The sequence below is a fragment of the Sciurus vulgaris genome (genome assembly GCF_902686455.1).
Source record: "Sciurus vulgaris genome assembly, chromosome: 3".
NCBI classification, from domain to species: Eukaryota; Metazoa; Chordata; class Mammalia; order Rodentia; family Sciuridae; genus Sciurus; species Sciurus vulgaris.
The window spans coordinates 48,559,315-48,578,780 of NC_136463.1; the positions used below are offsets into that span (position 1 = coordinate 48,559,315).

A 19,466-nucleotide genomic window follows, 5' to 3' on the forward strand; every position below is an offset into this window, starting at 1 on the left:
AAATAATAGCCTTAATTCATTTGTGAGGGCAGAGGCCCCCATAACCTCGTCATCTCTTAAAGTTCCTAACTCTTAATACTGTCATGATGGCAATTAAATTTTAACATGAGATTTGGAGGAGACATTCAAACCATAGTACAACATAAATGATCTCAATAATTTTTATATTGACTATGTGTTAAAATCACACATTTAGATATAGAGAAGTAATTTTACCTGTTCCCTTTTACCTGTTTTTAGGATTATAAAATTCATTCAAAATTTTTAAGTTACCTACGTGGCTCATATTTGTGACTTACATTGTAGTGCACAGAGCTGCCTTAGATGTGTGAATGATGGTGAGAACGATGCTTTCAAGCCAGTATGAGTCTTTAATACACACATAAAAACATACTTATGCTTGCAGTGAGGAAGCAGGAACACACCATAACAAATAGCAAATAGCAAATTAAGCTCACATAATTATAGAAAAGTTTAGGAATATATTAAACTTAAAGCTAGTATTAAATCTCAACTGGTTTGTCAATATCCAATTTTAGGACACAAAAGGACATTAAAGTTTGGCAGAATTTGCTGTTCATTGTTGTAAAAGTCCAAAGCTCTATGACAGAATATAATCAAAGAGTCTAGACTCAGGATAGTAGCTTATAAACATGAAACCATATCCTGCAGTGACTACTTATCTAGCAGGGAACAAATACATCTGTTCCAGCCAAACCCAGAGTTAGACCACTAGGTTCTTGTTGAAAGCTGACTTCCACTTCCATGGCCAAGTAGAATATCGGAAGTAAGATGAGAGAAAAGCCGCCAAACCCCAACACCCCACAGCAGGAATTCCTAGTGAGTTTCCTTAGACCAGGGTGTTGTTGCCTCTGTGGGCCCTCCAGAAAACAGCCTCCACAATGTAGAGGTATTGGAATGAGGCTGCCAGGCCACCGCCCACATTACCAGGTGTCCTGGGGAGACGAGGAAGCCCAGAAATAAGGAACAAATAGGACTGGAACAAAAACCCCCACCTCATGCGGGTTCCTCGGGCCACCTCCCGCCATTAAACAGCAAGGCGGTTTGTATCCCTTTCAGACCTGCTCTCCGGGGAGTGCATAAAGAGGATATAGGGTCAGGGGTGGCAAGAGAGAGGAAATCTCTGTTTATGAAAGGACATTTAACCCCTTGAAGCACACGCACGCTCGCGCGTACACACACATAAACATACAACATTAACTAAAAGACATTTCACTAAAAACTGGGCATATGGACTTAGAATCAGAATTGAATTTTTTAAAAAATTTAATTTATTTACTGGCCCACTTTCTAGGCTGTGAAAGACCCTGAAGCATTCTAAAATAAATTCAAGGGAACTTCCTTCGTCCCTTAAAAAAAAAAAAAAAAAAAAAAAAAAAAATATATATATATATATATATATATATATTCTACGCGAAGAAACGACTTCATTCAAGGACCCGTAATGGACAGTTAAAGACACTGCGAGAAACTCAGTTTGCCCCAGACAGATGGGGACGTGGCGTGCAGCGGTATATTGGGCTTTGCTGCAACAAAACTTCCAAAGGTTCGGGAGACAGGAGAAAGATCAAGGCGATGGGAAGGGGTGAGGAGTGGACCGATATGGAGGCAGAGGCAGGAGGGAGGCAAAACGCTTGGAATCTGGAGGGGATCAAGGCTGCGAAGTGCTGAGTTGAGTTGGAAAGGTTTGGCAACCCCTAAAGAGCGAGTGGCCCCCGGATCCCTAGCTGTCAGACAATCCCGGGGCTCCTGCAGCCCCCAGCTACTCTGGAAAGAGGCAAGACGACCGCGAGTGTGCCGGTTCAGTGAGGAAGGGGCGTCTCCCCTACCGCCCCCGCCCTCTCCAGTGCCATTGGGCCGCCGCTGCAGAGCCCGCGCCACCTTTTCTCCATCTCACCCCGCCCGCCCGCCCGGCTGGCCCAGCCCCTACGCCGCTGGTCCAAGGGCTGGTCCGGCCCGGGCCGTTGACGTCACCGCCAAGTTTGCTGCCCTCCGCGCCCCACGTGTGGCGGCAGCGGCCTGGGAGGAGGCGGGGGAGAGCCTGCGAGAACAGGGCAGCCGCTGACAGGTCCCGCGCAGCCCCGCTGCGCCACGCGGCTCACAGGTGGGGCCCAAGAACAGTTTGCAGCCTCCCGGAGCGCACTAAGCTGGGCGGACCGCTCGGGGTGTAGGCCTTCTGGGTCACACTCGGACAGAGGGACTAGGGGCACCTCGCACCAGGGCCGAAAGGATCCGAGCCCAGAGCCAGAGGGCGCGTCCAGTCGGGCCAGGAGATCAGAGGAAGCAGGGTCTGGGGCACTGTCGCTCGCCGCTGTCTGGAGCGCACGCAGCTCGGCGGCCCCGGAGCCGCGCGTCCCCTCTACTAGGACCCAAACCCAGAATGCACGACCGCTGAGGGAGATCCACGCGGAGAGGACGCTTGGTATCGGGGCTGAGTCGCTCTTCTTCGCCACCGTTGCCTAGAACCCCATCCCAGCGACTCTTAGAGAACTGGGGCGCGAGCGCTGCCGCTAGCCTCAGGACTTGGGCAAGTCTAAGACCTAAGACGATGGTTTCTTAAGCACGGCATCGCGTCCCCTTCTTACCCCCTCGACTGGAGGCAGGGATCCCGCGCAGGGCTCCCGGGGCTCGGTTCCCTGGAGGAGCCCCTGCAGCCGCCTCTCAGGGCAGCTCGCACCGCCGCAGGGGCTCACAGGCTATGTGGCCTCAGTCCAGAGCGCAGGCCCACCTGGGGGATGTCATGGCACCTGGTGGAGTACCGGCCTAGCATGGCCCGCGCGCTGCCCCACGTCGCCTCCGGCTAGGATGGCCCCTCCGGGCCCAGCCGGCGCCCACCCGACCTCCGCGGAGCCGTTGTCCCGCAGCATCTTCCGGAAGTTCTTACTGATGCTCTGCTCCCTGCTCACGTCCCTTTACGTCTTCTACTGCCTGGCCGAGCGCTGCCAGACCCTGTCCGGCCCCGTCGTGGGGCTGTCGGACGGCGGCGAGGAGGCGGGGGCCCCGGGTCGCGGCGTCCTGGCCGGAGGCCCGAGGGAGCTAGCGGTGTGGCCCGCGGTGGCTCACAGAAAGCGTCTCCTGCAACTGCAGCAGTGGCGGAGACGCCGGCCTCCTGTGCCGCGCGACGACGGCGACGAGGCAGCCTGGGTAGAGGAGCCCCCTGGCCTGGCCGCCAGTCCCGGAGGTTCCGGGGCGGGAAGCAGCGTGGCCGAGGCTCCGCCGGGGACCTTGGCTCTGCTTTTGGACGAAGGTAGCAAGCAGCTGCCTCAGGCCATCATCATCGGCGTGAAGAAGGGCGGCACACGGGCTCTGCTAGAGTTCCTGCGCATACACCCCGACGTGCGCGCTGTGGGCGCGGAGCCCCACTTTTTCGACCGCAGCTACCACAAGGGACTCGCCTGGTATCGGTGAGCGGGTGCAGGCCCAGGCGGGGAGAATCACAGCGCAGGGGTGCGGGACTGGTGGAGACTCGGGAGAGCCTTTGGTCAACCCAGTACATTTCCCTCCCCACTCCTTGCAGAAGGCAAAGGGGTCTTCTCTAGCTGTCTCTAAGTTGAGGAAATGAAACCCATTCCTCAAGGTGCCTTCTCTTTTCCGGGGAGCGGGGAGGTAGATAATGAAGGAGGGAGGGAGTGGGAGGGAAACTTTTGTCTTAATAATTTTAGAACTTGGGATTCCCTTTCCCCAAAGCCAGTCTAGTCTAGTCTCATCCTTTTCTCCTGCCCTGTGAAAGTATTCATGTATTTAGCTAAAGTGGGGCGTGGGGGAAGAAGGGCCACCCCACCCCACCGTCCCGTGATTTAGAAACCTGTTCATCATTACTAGGTTACCTCTCCCAAGGAAGTCTGCTTTTATTTCTTCTCTATCTTTTGGGTAATTCCCTGCAGCTAACAGTCTTTGCCATCAGGTATTTATTTACCTTGACGCTTTGCCAGATTGTTGTCCTAGGTGGTAAGTAATATAGAGACTTAGTAAAAGTGTCAAGTGCCAGAGAGGCGAGGTAGTTTGGATAATCTAAGTCTCAGCAAGTGCCAGCAACCAGTCACCATGTTTTAAAGAAGCTTCCTTGGTAATAACTTTTGTTTGGGGACAAGGAGTGAGTTTGGTAAAGTGCTTTTGATATTTATAGGTAAAAGTAACTTGTCTCTGGACTGGCAAACACTTTTCTAAGGATCTTTGAGCAATCCTCTTTACAAATAAGGTAGCTAATTTTAAAAGGTGGGAAGGGTAAGAAAAGTAAAAATAGTACATTGTGGAAAACTTTGAGAATACAGTTTAGGAAATACGTTCCATTTAGATATTAATGTTAAATTTGTCGATCTCCTCAAATTTAGGCCACCTTTATTAATGGAATTGGTCAAACTCATAAATTCTAGAGTCACCTGGGTTTTGTTTGTCATAAAATATTGACTTTTTTTCTTTCCTCCAAGTACAAGGAGAAATTATGTGACTGCAACTTTTACTTTATAAAGTTTATCGTGTTCATAAAATATTCATTCTCATTATTTTAAATTAAACAATATTATCAAACCTACAACACAATTTACATATATTCCAAAGCCTGCTCAATTAACCATTCATCCACCAAGCAGAAATGGACATAATTTGACAAGTTTATTTATTTGAGGGGTCAAGCACACCCTGGGATTGATTTCAGAAGCCAAATTTATAGTAATTCAGCTCATGAGGAAAGGTTTGGTCCTAAAAATCATATAAAAACATTGAATGCTTTTAAAAGAGTAACTTTCCATTTGTTGGAAAAAAAAAAAAAAAAACAAACAACCTTCCCTTAATATAGACTATATATCATTTAAAATCATTGGTCACTTAAACTATCCCCTTGTGTTTCTGTCATTTATGTTATATCCTCTGGGAAGTTCTTATAAAAATGACCTGTTGAATCTGGAAACAACAGGTCCTTCTTTTTAGCACAAAGGCAGCTCTGTTTTTTTCATCAAGGACACAAGAAAGAGTGAATAAAGACCCCTAAAACTCTTATCTGTAGCAGCGTGCATTGAATTTGAGCTCGTACAGTGCTAAGGAACACATTTCAAGCCGACCGTCTGAACTATCTAATCCAACATTGGGCTCTAAGGTGCTATTAAATATGGTGAAATATTTAGTATTAAACTCCTTTATTTTCATTTTGCCATATAAACTTTATTTCCACATGGTAGGATTGTTTCTTCTTAATCCAGCAATAAGTATTTGAGGATACAGTATATCTAGAGACCTGTATCTTATTTTCTGTGGAACTTTTTGAACTCCTATAATACAGGAAGGTTTCAAGGTAACTAGAAACACAAGTATAAACAAAAAAAAGAAAGAAAGAAAGAAAGAAAGAAAGAAAGAAAGAAAGAAAGAAAGAAAGAAAGAAAGAAAGAAAGAAGAAAAAGGAAATAGTAAGAAAGAAAAGAAAAAGAGTCATAAACATTGAGGCCTCTCTCTTCTTTGGAAACTGGATGCATGCTGTAAAGTAAATCTCTGCTTGGATTGTTTACTCCGGCAGAAGAGTTCTATAAAACAATTTATGGTGGTTACAAAAATAACTGCACAGTAGACTTCATGGTTTGGTGAATTTAATTTTCCAAGTGTTGGAGCAATGTCTTTGTTTTAACATTTGCAACCTTTTTTTTTTTTATTGAATGCATAAATTTAAGCTCAACTCAATTACATAAAAAACTTTTATTAAAAAGAAATCCAACCTATGGAGCCTGGATTATGTGATTATTTAATGAAATTTCCCCACAGTTCTTTCATCTTGGCTCTGAACTTGGAGTTTGATGTTTGTAAGAAAGACTGAAGACTTAACTATATAAAAAAATACCACGCAGAATGTCTCTTAAATACTAAGTGCATTCTCACCACTTATATTTGGCTAATATTCCAGAGTAGGGAATCAGTTAGCCCTTCCTGAGTTACCCCAAATTTTGCAATATAGGATTTCTGCCACACCCTTAAGACCACACAGACACATACATGAAAACAGAAAGAAAAATCCCAATATTGCACCCTAAAGTAAATGATGGAAGAGAAAAAAAATCTGAAAAATATTTTTAGGCCCTCACTGACTTGGGAGAATCCTTGTGTTTTTGCTCAGTGGAATCTCTCAGGTTGCCAAATAACAGTTTGCTGTGGCAGCGCCCCCTACTGTCCTCACAAAGGGACACTACTATTAGGAAGTTTGAAAAAAAGCTCTTGGAGGAGTTTGAAAGTTAGAAATGCCTGTTGCTAAAATGTTTCAATAAATTTCCCTCACTCAGAAGAAAATAAAATTATTTGTAAACTGCTCCTCTATAGTTGAGTCATCAGCCCTTCATTTGAACAAATTTGTAGTAAAAATGAGTCTGTTATGTGAGATCTCCAAAGAAGGAAATTATTCTTATTGATTTAAAATGTTTTAATATTCTAAACAAACCTTCTGGCAAACTTTTATATGTGTGGGACTTTGTTAATAAAATTCAGGACACTTCAGTGGAGTTCTACGGATATGAAACTCCACCCTGATGGGGTTTAGAAAACATTCCTCATTACTTAATTTAGCAGACATGATATCAGTACAACAAATGTCCGTGGCTTGCATGTCATGGGAAAGCAATCCTTTGCAATGAATAGTCTCCATTTCCATTGTATGTGTGGTGGTTTCACAAAGGAAAGTGGAAAATTGTTTCATTCACTTCAAAATGCTGAGATCTTTCCTGGAGGTCAAGATCAATCGCCTCTACTGTAGTTCCAGAGCAGGTGAGCTTACTTCAAGAAAAAGTCTCTCTTCTCTGCTTATTTATACCTGTACTAACTAAAAGTTATGTTTTTTTATCCTAAGACAAAAGATACTTACTTATAAAGTACTTAAAATATATATGTGTATATATGTAAACAAATATATATACATAGATGTGTATGTATATATGTGTATAATGTATATACACATATACATCTAAGTGTATATATGCTCCTACACCCACATACACACACATACATAAACAGTAGTCCCTTGGTACCTGTGGGGGATTGTTCCATGACTTCCTATGTATTTCAAACCTCTCAGATTTTCAAGTCCTTATAAATGGTATGATATTTGGTTATAACCTAGTACATCCTACTTCAAATTATTTCTAGATTACTTAAACATCAAAAACAAAGTAAATACATTCAAACAGTTGTTATACTGTATTGTTTAGGGAATAATGACAAGAAAACCGTCTTTAGAACAGATATGAATATTTTTCTGAAACTTTTTGTTTTGTTTTGTTCTGTCTTCTGAAGTAGGGTCTTGCTGTTTCCCAGACTGGCCTCAGACTCTTGATCCTCCTGCCTCAGCCTCCTGAGTAGCTGAGATTACAGGAGTATGCCACTATTGCCTGGCTCAGTTACTGAATATTTTTTATGTGTAGTTGTGAATCTGTGGATGTGGAACTTGCAAATGCAAAGAACTTGCTTGAGTCTGTCTTCCCATCTGAATGTGTATCTATCTATATAAACACACACACATATAAAAGTAGTTTTTATAACACGTTAGTCTTTTATTTTGGCATAAGATAGGAAGTACTTATTATCTAGTTTCTTATACTAGCATGTCTACTTCATACATTTTCGTTTCTTTAAAAAGTCTGGACAATTTCAGCAGAGAATAATATCACTAGAAGCCCTTTATAGTGTATAGGAAGATCAAAGATTACTCAGCTTGGGGTATGAAGTTAGTACTCCCCTGACTTCATCAAACTTTGAAATTTTGTGGTCTCTAGTGATCATGACCTTGTTTTTCGAGGCCATTGAAGAGACGAATTGAGCAGAGGCACTTTCGGTTCCTATGAGGAGAAATCGGCATTTTGTAGCAGCTGGGAGCAGCTGCGGAGTACCTCCATGTGCAGTTTCCCACCCTCCTGCACCGAGAGCCCTTGTGCGTGAAGGGTTTGAAATGAAATTGGAGCCAAGGGAGCTGCAAGGCTGGCCACCCATGCAAGGCCATATGGACCGAAGTCCAAAGACTCTAACCTTAGAGCAAGGGAAGAACATTGAGAAGGGATAAGGACTGGGAATAGAGTAGGAAGAAGTTGCTTTGGACCCTCATTTAGCATCCATGCTCATAGAGGAAGAGGGTCTCTTCTCTCATGCATGTAGTTCCCAGAATCTCTTAGTGACTGGGCACTTGCCACTTAGCAAGAGGTTGATGTGTCAAAATGCTGTCATTTTTTTTTTCCTGAATTTCTGAACTCTGGGCTCATCCCCAAGAGTGATGGAATGCAAATTAATCAGCCTACTTCCTGTGTGTGTGCATGTGTGTGCACATGCATGCCCTCACACACATCCATGTCTGTGCAAGAGCAAATACCTAGTAGGTGGGGAAAAAGTGATGGAATTTTTAATAGTAAAGTCGTTAACTGATGGGGGAACTTCTTAGCAATATCAGACATGATGGTATGGAACAGACTTTAAAGCATTTTTGGTGAAATCCTGGAGTTGGAATACCTTGTATGAGTGTACATTCCCTTAGTATGATGAGGTTTATGATATGCTCATATACTTTATGTGAATCCATAGGCATCTTTGGGTGGAAGCCCACTATAGCATTATGATCTCCTGCCCTCCCCTCAAAAAGAAAACACTCTGACCAAAATATTTGTCTCGTATAAATAAATCTGTTGATTGGCCAGGGAAGAATATGTGCCAAGTCTGTATTTTGGAGGGGTCATGGGAATAAAATAAGCCTGTGCAATTAATGACAACATGGGCTAAACTTACATAGACCAGATGCTCACATAATGAGGAGAAGAGTGTCAGCCTCAGAGCAAACAAAACTTCCTGATATAAACAACACAAAAAAAGGCCTCATATCTCTGTTTGGGACACATTTGCACAATCACAAATTGCAATTACCATTGGTCAAATTGTTAGACCCAGTCAGGAACTTGATATTCTTAACTTTTTTCCTTTGGGAGAGATCTTCCTCCATCAAGTAATAATAACATGACTGATAAAAAGTATCATGTCGTGGTCTATGCTTCCCAATGACATCATACCTTAAGCTTTTAGAAATTTGTTTCTGCTTACATGATGAGCTATAATTGTGAAAATTAAGTTTCCTATTAAATATATGACTTTCATATGAAATTGGAGGGAATTACACAAAGTTATATCTTAGCTCCCTAGTCTTTGTCATTATAAGAATGTCTTAAAATTTTTGTCAGCAGTTTAAATTCCTTGCTAATTTGATGCAGTTATAAAATCTCTTTTGGGGTATATGAATATAGTTAACAAGCACACTTACGTGAAGCCAAAATTTAGAAATTGAGGCAATGCTGAGTTCAGTGAATCAAAGAATCGCTCCTAAAATTCTTGCCTGTAATGATGTGACCCTTGATTTTTTGCATTTCTCAAGACTATTCGTGCACCTGAAAATTTACAATTATCCTCAGGTCACTTAAGTACCTGAAGAACTCTGTATTCCAGAGTTCAGATTTGGCCCATCTCAGGAGTTGTTTGATGACATTAAATGTGAAAAAGGAAAGGGAAAATGATTATTAAGAATGCATTAAATACTTGCAATTAGCAATGAGAGAAAATCTTGTGAAGGTTATAAACAAAATCTTGTTCTGAGAGCCGCCTATTTTGAATGTGATGTGTAGTGCCACCTAGTGGTAGGAGGAGCAGCAAAGACACCCCCCCACCGCCCCCCCCCCACACACACACACTGCCTTCCCAGAGGGAGAAGTTGTAAAACTTCATCTCCATCAGGGTATATTTGCAGTCTCATGTAAAAGAAGGAGAAGAAGAAACAAAACAAATTGTGTTTAGGTAGCACTCATAGCAAGTATGATCTTCCTAGCTCTGAAGACCTGCACTTTGCCTCTTTTAGAAAAGGATAGTTCATGTCTTTCAGTCAGGGAGTTTATTATTTGGAAAGAAAGAAAAGAGACTTGACTTGACAATAAACCTGAAAACCAAGATATAAATGATTAGAGGATTTATATTAGAAATGTGTTTGGCTGAAAGCAATGCCATATGCCCCAGATTACTTTTGTTAGTGTGTTTTGCCTCTGTTTCTGAAAGCCGGCTTCAGATGAAAATACTTCCAGATGATTTTATTTCAACATCACTAATGCAGCCTTATTTCTTACCCTGTGTGGTACATGCTCTGGAGGAGGGTCCCATGTTTCCTAACAGACAGCAAACAGAAGCCTTTTTAACCCTTAATGCACCTGAGATAGCCTGTGGAATAGCCTGCTCTCTGCACAAGGAGACAACTTCTCAGGACTGTGCTCTGGGAGTTCCACAGTAGGGCACTTCTGTACTTTCTGTCCAGGACAGTAGGTTGTGGAGATGGGTGATGGTCAGGTTAAATCGAGGACAGGAGGAAAGAGATGAATAGGAACATTACATTGGGGAAACCTGGCAGACACTACCTTAATCAAGTGACCAAGGTTAATGTCCCTTGTTATGTTGAGGTCATGTTTCCCTGGTGTAATATAAAAAGAATGATGCCTCCTCTGTGGACTGTTCTTCCCCTGTGTCCATAAATCCAGTCTAACCATGAGGAAGACATTAGACAAATCCAAATTGAGAGATTCTACAAAGTACCTGAACAGTACTCTTCAAAAGTGTCATGATTATGCAAAGCAAATTCAGACTGATAAACTCTCCCAGATGGGAAGAGACAAAGGTAATTCATTAATATGAGTAAATAAATATAGGGAGAAACCATGAATGGATTCTTGAACAACAACAATGAAAAAAAGTAGGCATTTGTGGAAAAAATGGGAAAATGTGAACAATGTGTGTAGTTAGGTAACAGTATTAAACAGTAGTCCCCCCTGTTGTCCAAGGTTTTACTTTCTGAGGTTTCAGTTATCTGTGGTCAATAGAGAATATTAAATGGAAGACTATAGCAATAAACAATTCATAAGTTTTAAATTGCCTGCCTTTCTGAGTAGCATGATGAAATTTCACAGTGTCACACTAGGATGTGAATCATTGCGGTCTTATATTAATTGTGTTCAAGTAACCCTTAGTTTACTTAATGAAGTTCCCAAAGTACAAGATTAGTATTGCTGTGTGTGCTAAAGAGAAGCCATAAAGTGCTTTCTTTAAGCAAAAATGTGAAAATTCTTAATAGGGAAAAAATAAGATACTGAGGTTGCTAGGATACATGATAAGAATGAATCTTCTACCTTTGAAATTGTGAAGAAAAAGGAAATTTGTATCAGTGTTGCTGTCACTCAAACTACAAAAGTTTAGCTACAGCGTGTGTAAACTTCTTAGTTAAGATGGGAAACGTATATTTGTATGTAGGAAAAAATATATAGGTTCAATAATATCTGTGATTTCAGGTATTCACTAGAGTCTTGGAACATGCCTCCATGGATAAAGGGAGACTACTTTACCAAACTAAATGTCTTTGTTTGGATCATCATATTGTACTAAGATTATATAAGATGATATAACCTTAGGGGAGTCTGGGTAAAAGGTGTAGGGAATTTCTCTGTGCTCTTTTTTTGCAATTTTAATATCTAAACTTATTCTAAAAGGAAAAGTGAAAACAGTAAAGGAAGAACCTAACCAGCATCAAACAAGGATGGCTCATGCTGAAATACTCTGCACCAATTTCCTTTATTCCATGTTCCTGCTTTCCCTGGGAAGGCCCCTGGAATGGGCCTGCCTGCCTCCCTTCCTGCAACACCTGTTGCCTACAGACATGCTGATCCTTCTCTTAACTTATTGCATAATAAAACCGGCTCATGGCTTCCCCTCCTTTTCTCCTGTCCTTGAAACAGGCACAGAGAACTTTGTTTTTTCCTTCCTCTAAGATGAATGGTAAATGTAAAATAAAGAAGGTACAAAAGAACTCCACCTCTGATTGATTCCCTCCTATGATGGAGAGAAAAATTTTCATGAAAATGGCAGGTATTTGAGGACAGAAAGCACTAAAGTAGGGGTCAGAGGAAAAATGAGTTTGGGATGCTGGTTTTGCAAGGAAAAGATGGAGCCTTGACTGTGGATGCTCCTTATGGCCAAGATGACAACATGATCTAGATTTTTCAAACCAACTTAAGTATTCTGTTCACTTCCTGGACTTGATTTTTAACCCTTGGCTTTAAGCATTATGGCTTGTGGACCAGACTCAGGAGCAAAATAGACATGGAACAATTACTGTGTTCTGTGGAGAGGAAAGAAGAGTGTCCAAACTCCAGAGCCCTGGAGGACCAGCCTACAGCCATGAGTGGTCTGCTAAGTCCTGACCACCAGCATTGACAGACTCAAAGTCCCTATCTAGGTGTTACACTAGCAATTTCTGCTTCTGTTTTTAAACACAAGGTTGTGTTGCTGGGCTTTTGGGTTAGCAGAGAAATGAAAATCTCCCTCAAAACATTTCCCCTTTGATATTTATAACAACTGTAAAAATAGTTTTGTCCACATTACATTTTTTTACTTAAGTAAAACAAAACAACGCCCGCTCCATCTAGAGACTCCAGGAAGCTAACGATATTTTCTTCTATTAGTTGATTCACTTATCTTTATTGAATCTGTTTTATAAACCACTTTTATACAAGGCATTGGCTACAAATGCTTATGTAGATAAAAAATAATTTCTGTGATTTCATACTTTTCTCCACTTGTTGGTATTTTTTTCATTCTAGTGGGCATATGCTTTTCTTTGTTCCCTTTAAACCAGTTTTAATAGCAAAATATTTGAACTCTGTAATGTACATTTGATAAAATCCATCATTTCAGGTGTAAAGTGACAATAATTAAATATGTCCAGCTCTCTCTAGGTGCTAGATCAAGTTGAATGATCTGCTGTACATAGTCCGAATGATATTATTATATGTAGTAAATATTTTAAGTATGTCCTATCATTTTCTGCACTTTTATATCAGAAAACAGAGACTCAGAATGGTGAAGCAAACTCCCAAAGCCATAGAGCGAAAAATCTCAGTATTGGTGCTGAATCCAGATTCACCCACCTGTGGCATGACAGCTTCCATAGTAGGGTATTCTATCTTGTTCTTTGACAGAATTTCCAATATGTAGTTCCTGCCCAAATAGCAAGCCATCAGCATCCCAGAGAGGGTGGCCATGGAAAGCCTATTCCATGTTGGAGAGTGATTCAGACACATTTGACCCTGATCTTTGATCTTTCATTAGAAAATTGGGCAACACATCAAAATTCAGTTGAAAAAAGTGAATTTTAAAAGCTATCTAAAGATCCACATTAGTTATTGACCTATTATGTGGTGTAACTAAAGCCACCTGGTTTTCATCAACATTTTTTTTTTTCTCTAAAGTAATCTGATTACAGAACTCATCCTACTGGACCTATCAGAAATCTTGGTTTTCTTTTTGGTGTCAAGATTTTTTACTGATGCATTAAAAGTTGCCATAACCACTACAAAAACCTTTTGAGTAGACCAAATGAGCAATTTCTAAACTGTTGGATGAAGAAGCCAAAATATTGTTAGAAGTAAAATCAGAAGGATGCTTACTGCTCCTGTAACTGGGGCAAAGTGAGTTGATGGTCTGTGTCTAGGAACTGGTATCACTGAGCAATCAGGCAGTCCCTTCTGCACTTGTAGGGATTCCCCAGTGAGCATTCTCCTGGCACACTGCTGAGCACTGTCTTGCTCATTCTTTGTATATTTTCTCCTCCGATATTTTCTCCTCCGAAGTGACGTTTTCATTCTTTAGCTCTGTTAATCCCTCCAAGTGGAGCACAGCTCAATGGTTACCCCTCCATTGCTTTTGTTATGGATCACATTCATTTAAGTGATTTCCTGACAGCTGGTCATTATTAGTGCCAAGCCCTTACTAAAGTGACCAGGCTGTTAGTCCAGGTAGAAACGGCTGTTGATTTCCTTTAGTTCCAGTAAGGAAGAAATGCAAACTGATAGGATATTGAACAGAGTAGGTATCTTAGTGATAAAGATAAACTTTTATATATGAAGAAATGCAAACTGATAGGGTATTGAACAGAATAGATATCTTGGTGATGAAGATAAACTTTTATATATGAAGAAACAGGGGTGCCTTGCCAAAAGTTAAAAGATGAACTCAAGAGACTATAATTGGGGGAAAAAATTGTGTGCCCTAATTATATATATTTAGTTTCAGAGGCTTTGCAACAATGACACACATATTCCTTCAAAGGAATCAGGTACAGCATTGTCTTTTCTTCTCCCAGAACTGGTGAATTAAAGCATTGAATTGAATCGGATCAGGGATCTATTCATCTTTAAATTTCTGTTTTTCATCTCAGATGTTTTCCTCAATATTTTGATGCATATAGATTTTGGAACCCAGCTAGCATGATTGGCCTTTGGGTCCTTGTAAGTAATTTGTGTTTTATGGTTGTTGCCTGCTTGTAAAAGATTAGTGGGAGAAATCTGAGTACAGACAGGAAAAAGTTTGCTTTTTCTCTCTTGGGTGTTCAGAGTAGGAAGTAATCAATCAAATTATGGGAATAAAATTCCTTTTCCCTTTTGCGGAGTTCTTACTTGGATTAGATCTCTTCTTTCACTAAGAAATATCAAAGATGCCAGACTGGTTTGAATGACAAAGTCAAAAATGATGTGTTTGTTACGGTTATAAATCTTTGCAGATTCTCGTTAAGTTCAGGTATTTAACAAAGGGAACCGGATTAAGCTACATAAAGTTACATTCCCAGAGCTAAGGGCTGGCTCCCCTCATCACCTTTCTTAACTGAAGCCCTATTTGGCACTCACTCATGTTTTGAAAAGTTCTGGTGGGAGGGAAGAAAATGCAGCAGCAGGGCCCTGATTTTATGTCACAAACAAAACTTTTTAAGTAAACAAAAACTCGCATCTGTTTTTTCTTTTTCTTTTAATTTCCTGGTGGACTCTAATTATTCTTGTAGTTTCTTTCATCAAATGTTGTGGGTTTGTTCTTTTTTTTTTTTTTTCTTAAAGAAATAAAGGCCGTTTGTTTTTCTTTCTAATGGACCTTACTCTTTCTTCTTGGTGTAGGAGGCCTTGGGATTACAGCAGTATCTGTTAAAAAGCCTTTCTCTGAAGCCAGAGGGTCTACTAGAATGCCCTGTGAGGGTTTGATGATGGAAAGAAAACAAATTGGATCTGTTTTATATTTGTATGGGTGAGGTTCATGGGGCGCTAATGGACATGATGAAAATTCTTGGGATTTTCAGGTGCATTGGCCCTGTGGCGATGGGTGGCAAGTTAGCAAGCACTGGAGAAAATTCTTCTCGGCTCCAACTGATGATTACCAGGTAGAAAAAGTGGACTGATTATTTCCATGTCCTCTGATTTTCCAAAAGAATATCAGAATACTGACATTTTAACATTTTCAAAAATAATGCATATATTAAGAACCTGAATGAAAACAAAACAAAGTTCTGCCTGCAAGGAGTGAGTCCACCCCAACTAAAGCTGAACAGCTGCTAGTTTACCATTATGGCTTACAGTGAAGACCAGAGTTAGACCATAGAAAGTTGTCCTGCATCAAGACTTTTTCAACCAGTGACTCACAGGACATCAATACATAATGAAATCAATCATTTTTTTTTTTTTTAAAGGAACTACGGTAAAAATAAAATCTGTAAATATACAAGAGTGGATCTGGTGTAGTAAGCAAGACAAAGGTCACTTTGACAAATCTATTTCTCTTTGTTATTTGCATACATAGAAAGGGTTAAGTGTAAAATCTACTCGTTATTGAGGATCTTAAAATTTTTGAAAAACACTGAATAGTGTCAACAAAAGTTCTGTTTGAAGGGACTAAGGTCAATGTGTTTCAAGGTCCCTTTAGAAATGAAATGTGAGTGTTCTGTGCTTTGAATTCTAGGTTCTTTATCAGTGTTGCAGTCTTGGAACCTGGAACTAGAATTACCTGTCACATTATAGATTTACAATTTTTTAATGAAAAAAAAATTTTTAAATGACCTCTTAGGCCAGGAGTCAACAATGTTTTTCTCGAAGAGACCATATAGTCATCATGATAGGATTTGTGGGCTCTGCAGTTGATCATAATTATTCCACTCTGCTTTTGAATGAATGAATGGGTGTGACTAGGTTCCAATAAAATTTTATCCACCAAAACCACAAAGCCACTGGCTAGAGTTTGCCAACTTCTGAGCTAATCTAAAGTCTTCACATATCTCATGCATTCTTCCTTTGCTTGATTTCACTTACTCTCAAGTGAGCATTCACAAAAAAAAAAAAAAAAAAAAATATTCAGGGGAAGTGTGAGAATGCACAAGGTAGGCAATCAACCTCCCATTCAAGATCCATTCAGAAATGACAGAGCTCCCTGCTCCTGTGGGAGAATTGAATTGGGATTCCATCCTGGAACTGCAGGACAGTGACCCAGGGGGAAATTTGGAAATATACAGGATTGGTTGAGATGATGTCATTTTCTAGAATGTGGTTAGGAACTTGACTACAAGCATTCTATTTTGGAACAGGCACATAAACATCAAAGAAGTTGTTGTTCCTATTTTTTTAAGCTTAATAATCCATTGAGATGTCCATGGCTCTGTACTTGAGTGTATTTCACTTACAAATCTTCCTCTACTCATCCTTTTCTTTTTTCCTTTGGATACTAGGGCATCATGGGAAGCATTTGAAAGGAATATTAGGTCACACTTATTACCCCTGCCCTCTGTACCTGGAAATAATCCCACAATGTGGTTTAAGTTCAGCATTGTCTGGGCACATCAAGTTGAGAACCAAGGTGGGAGAAAGAGTTTTGAGGATTATTAAATGGTATATTTAAGGATCTTGGACTTCATTCTCTATCAGCAATATCTAATAGGAAGGTAGACATGTAATTTGTAGTTCCTAACACAAATGATTAATGTTTAGGGGAATGGAAATGTTAACTATCCTTATGGTTACACTTTGTTTAATGTATCAAATTGTCATGCCATATTCCATAAATATATACAAATATTATGTGAATAAAAAAGATTTTTAAAAAAGAAATGTAAGGGAAACTGGAAGTTTAAACTTTCCAGTCCCGCCTTAAAATGGTAAGACCTTTTTAAGGTCCAGTTAATTTTTAACAATATTATAATTTGGGCCAATACATCAAAATAAAATTCAACATGTGATCAAAATATAATGTACGTGAATATATCTAAAATTTAATATATGTAGTCAAATTAAACATGATTAACGAGATAGCTTGCATTTTTTTTATCAATTCTTCAAAATCTAATATGCACATCATATTTATAGCACATCTTCTTTTGGATTAGTTACATTTCAAGAATGCAGTAGCTCCATGAAGCCATTGGCTACCATATTGACTCCAGGTAGCACTAAAGGCAGCACTGGGGGGTATTGAAGGTTTTTAGCAGAGAGATGTTTCTCAGACCTTCTCTAGTTCTGCTTTGGAAATCTAATCCTCCTCAGGTGGCTTCTGAATGCATAGCCAGGTAGGTGGCCGTTGAGGAATCTAGAGGACAGACAGTGGAGCCATGGGCTAATGCAGCTCAGTGGGCATAGGAAGTGGGGAAAGATTAGCTGTATGTTTTATTAGTGGGAACTATAAAACTGTGTGGAATGTAGCAATGAGGAGAGAGAAACTGGAGAATATCTGAGGAGTATTAGCTTAAGCATATTTATTAGTAACTATAACTGTGATAGTGAACCAGAAAGTGAAATAATAGTATCAAACAAACAAATTAAACAACTGTAGACATGCAAAATGGAAAATGCCCTGGGTATGTATGTACAAGCTTGCAAATGAGGTCATACTTGGGAAGCATCACAGGGCATAGTTGCTGAGGTTGTATCAGTTGTCAGCCCAGCTGAGGTGCAAAGGTGTGTGACAGAACACAGGGTAGTGGAAAGAGCTTATATTCTGGCCTCAAAGGAAGGTAGTTTCTGTAGTTTATATCATGCTTGCAACTGTACCAATGTCTATGATTTACTTTGAAACACATTTTTAAAAAATAGATTGATGGATGGATGGATTTCTTGAAAATTTTTATAGTGAGGTGGAGAGATATGTGTCAGTAAAACAATAAAAATATACATTTAGAATTGAGTACATGGGTAGATAGGTATTTGTTGCACAGTTCTCAAAACCATTTTTTGTATGTTATTTTCTTTTATTTTTACAGATTGCATTTTGCTTCATTATACAAAAATGGGGTACAACTTTTTGTTCGTATGGTTGTTACATGGTGTAGATTCATACCATTCGTGTAATCATACAAGTACATAGGGTAACGATGTCCATCTCAATCCACCATCTTTCATTCCCCTGCCCCTTCCCCCCTCTCATTTCCCTCTATGTAATCCAAACTTCCTGCATTCTTCTCTTACCCCCACCCCCATTATGTATTATCATTCACTTATCAGGAAAAACATTTGGCCTTTGGTTTTTTGAGATTGACTTATTTCACTTAGCATGATACTCTCCAATTCCATCCATCTACCTGCAAATGCCATAATTTTATTTTTCTTTATGACTGAATTTTTTTTTTTGCTATATATGAAATTATCCTAAGTTGTTGGTGGGGAGAGGGTAGTTCCAAGTCCACAGTTATCAATTGCTCTAAGGAAAGGCTGAAAAAAGATTTGAGAGTGTTAACTGTGTCAGTGAGGAAGTCATTGGTGACCTTGAGATCAGGTGGGCTTTTGTGGCATGGCCTAGATCAGAGAGCATTGAGTTGATGAGTAAATGGAAAAAGCAAGGAAGGTAATGAACTTTACCCTCATAACTGTCTAATGTATGCTGCCTCCCCTTTCTTTCCTGGACCTGAGTTGGCCAATGGGAATCTTCATACTTTCTTTGTAACCTTTATGGCTAGTCATCCATGCAAATAAAACTTCCCAAGACGAAGGAGTGCTTAAAATGTGTTTAATGTGTTGTTTCCTGATTTCTGCAGTCCCTATGTAGTTACTTATGCATGGTTTACTCAACATGTTTTAGCTAGGTCTCTCTCTTCTCTCTCTCTCTCTCTCTCTCTCTCTCTCTCTCTCTCTCTCTCTCTCTCTCTCTCTCTCTCTCTCTCTCTCTCTTTCTCTCTCTCTCTCTCTCTCTCTCTCTCTCTCTCTCTCTCTCTCTCTCTCTTTCTCTCTCTCTCTCTCTCTCTAATTACTGATTGTGCTCTTTGGATGGATGCTGATGGTTTTACCCAGGCATCTGATATGCCTGTTTAATTTTCTCAAGCATTTTGGTAAAAGAGTAGTGGAGTAGTGGCTCCTTTCCAAGGTAGTACTATGCCAGCCTATTCAAAACTCCAGGTCAAGTGTGAAAAGAAAATCAAACTTGCTTCAACCTTTTTTATTTGAATACTTGATTGAAAATTCCATGAGAATGAAGAAATTTAAATACTTTATGTTTTCTCTCACAAAATTTGAAATTTTCCTTTGAAGCTTTGGCTATTGGATGTTCTTCCATCAGAACATGGATCCTTATTTCTTCCTTGTGAGCATCAAATATCAGATAAAGTTCAGGCACTCTGT

The 19,466-nt window shown here is 40.3% G+C and overlaps 1 protein-coding gene across 2 annotated transcripts in view; it reads left to right on the forward strand.

The window, feature by feature from the left end:
• Window positions 1-1,579: 1,579 nt before the first annotated feature.
• The window catches only part of LOC306657252 (heparan sulfate glucosamine 3-O-sulfotransferase 3A1), an 89,459-nt gene continuing 71,572 nt past the window's right edge, over window positions 1,580-19,466 (forward strand). The window contains exon 1 of one of the 2 annotated variants that reach the window (XM_079133065.1): window positions 1,580-3,425. In XM_079133065.1, the coding sequence (XP_078989191.1) occupies window positions 2,827-3,425 (599 nt within the window). In that variant the 5' untranslated portion in view covers window positions 1,580-2,826. Of the gene's footprint in view, window positions 3,503-19,466 lie in introns of both variants that reach the window. The other variant, XM_079133066.1, reaches the window with a different exon arrangement.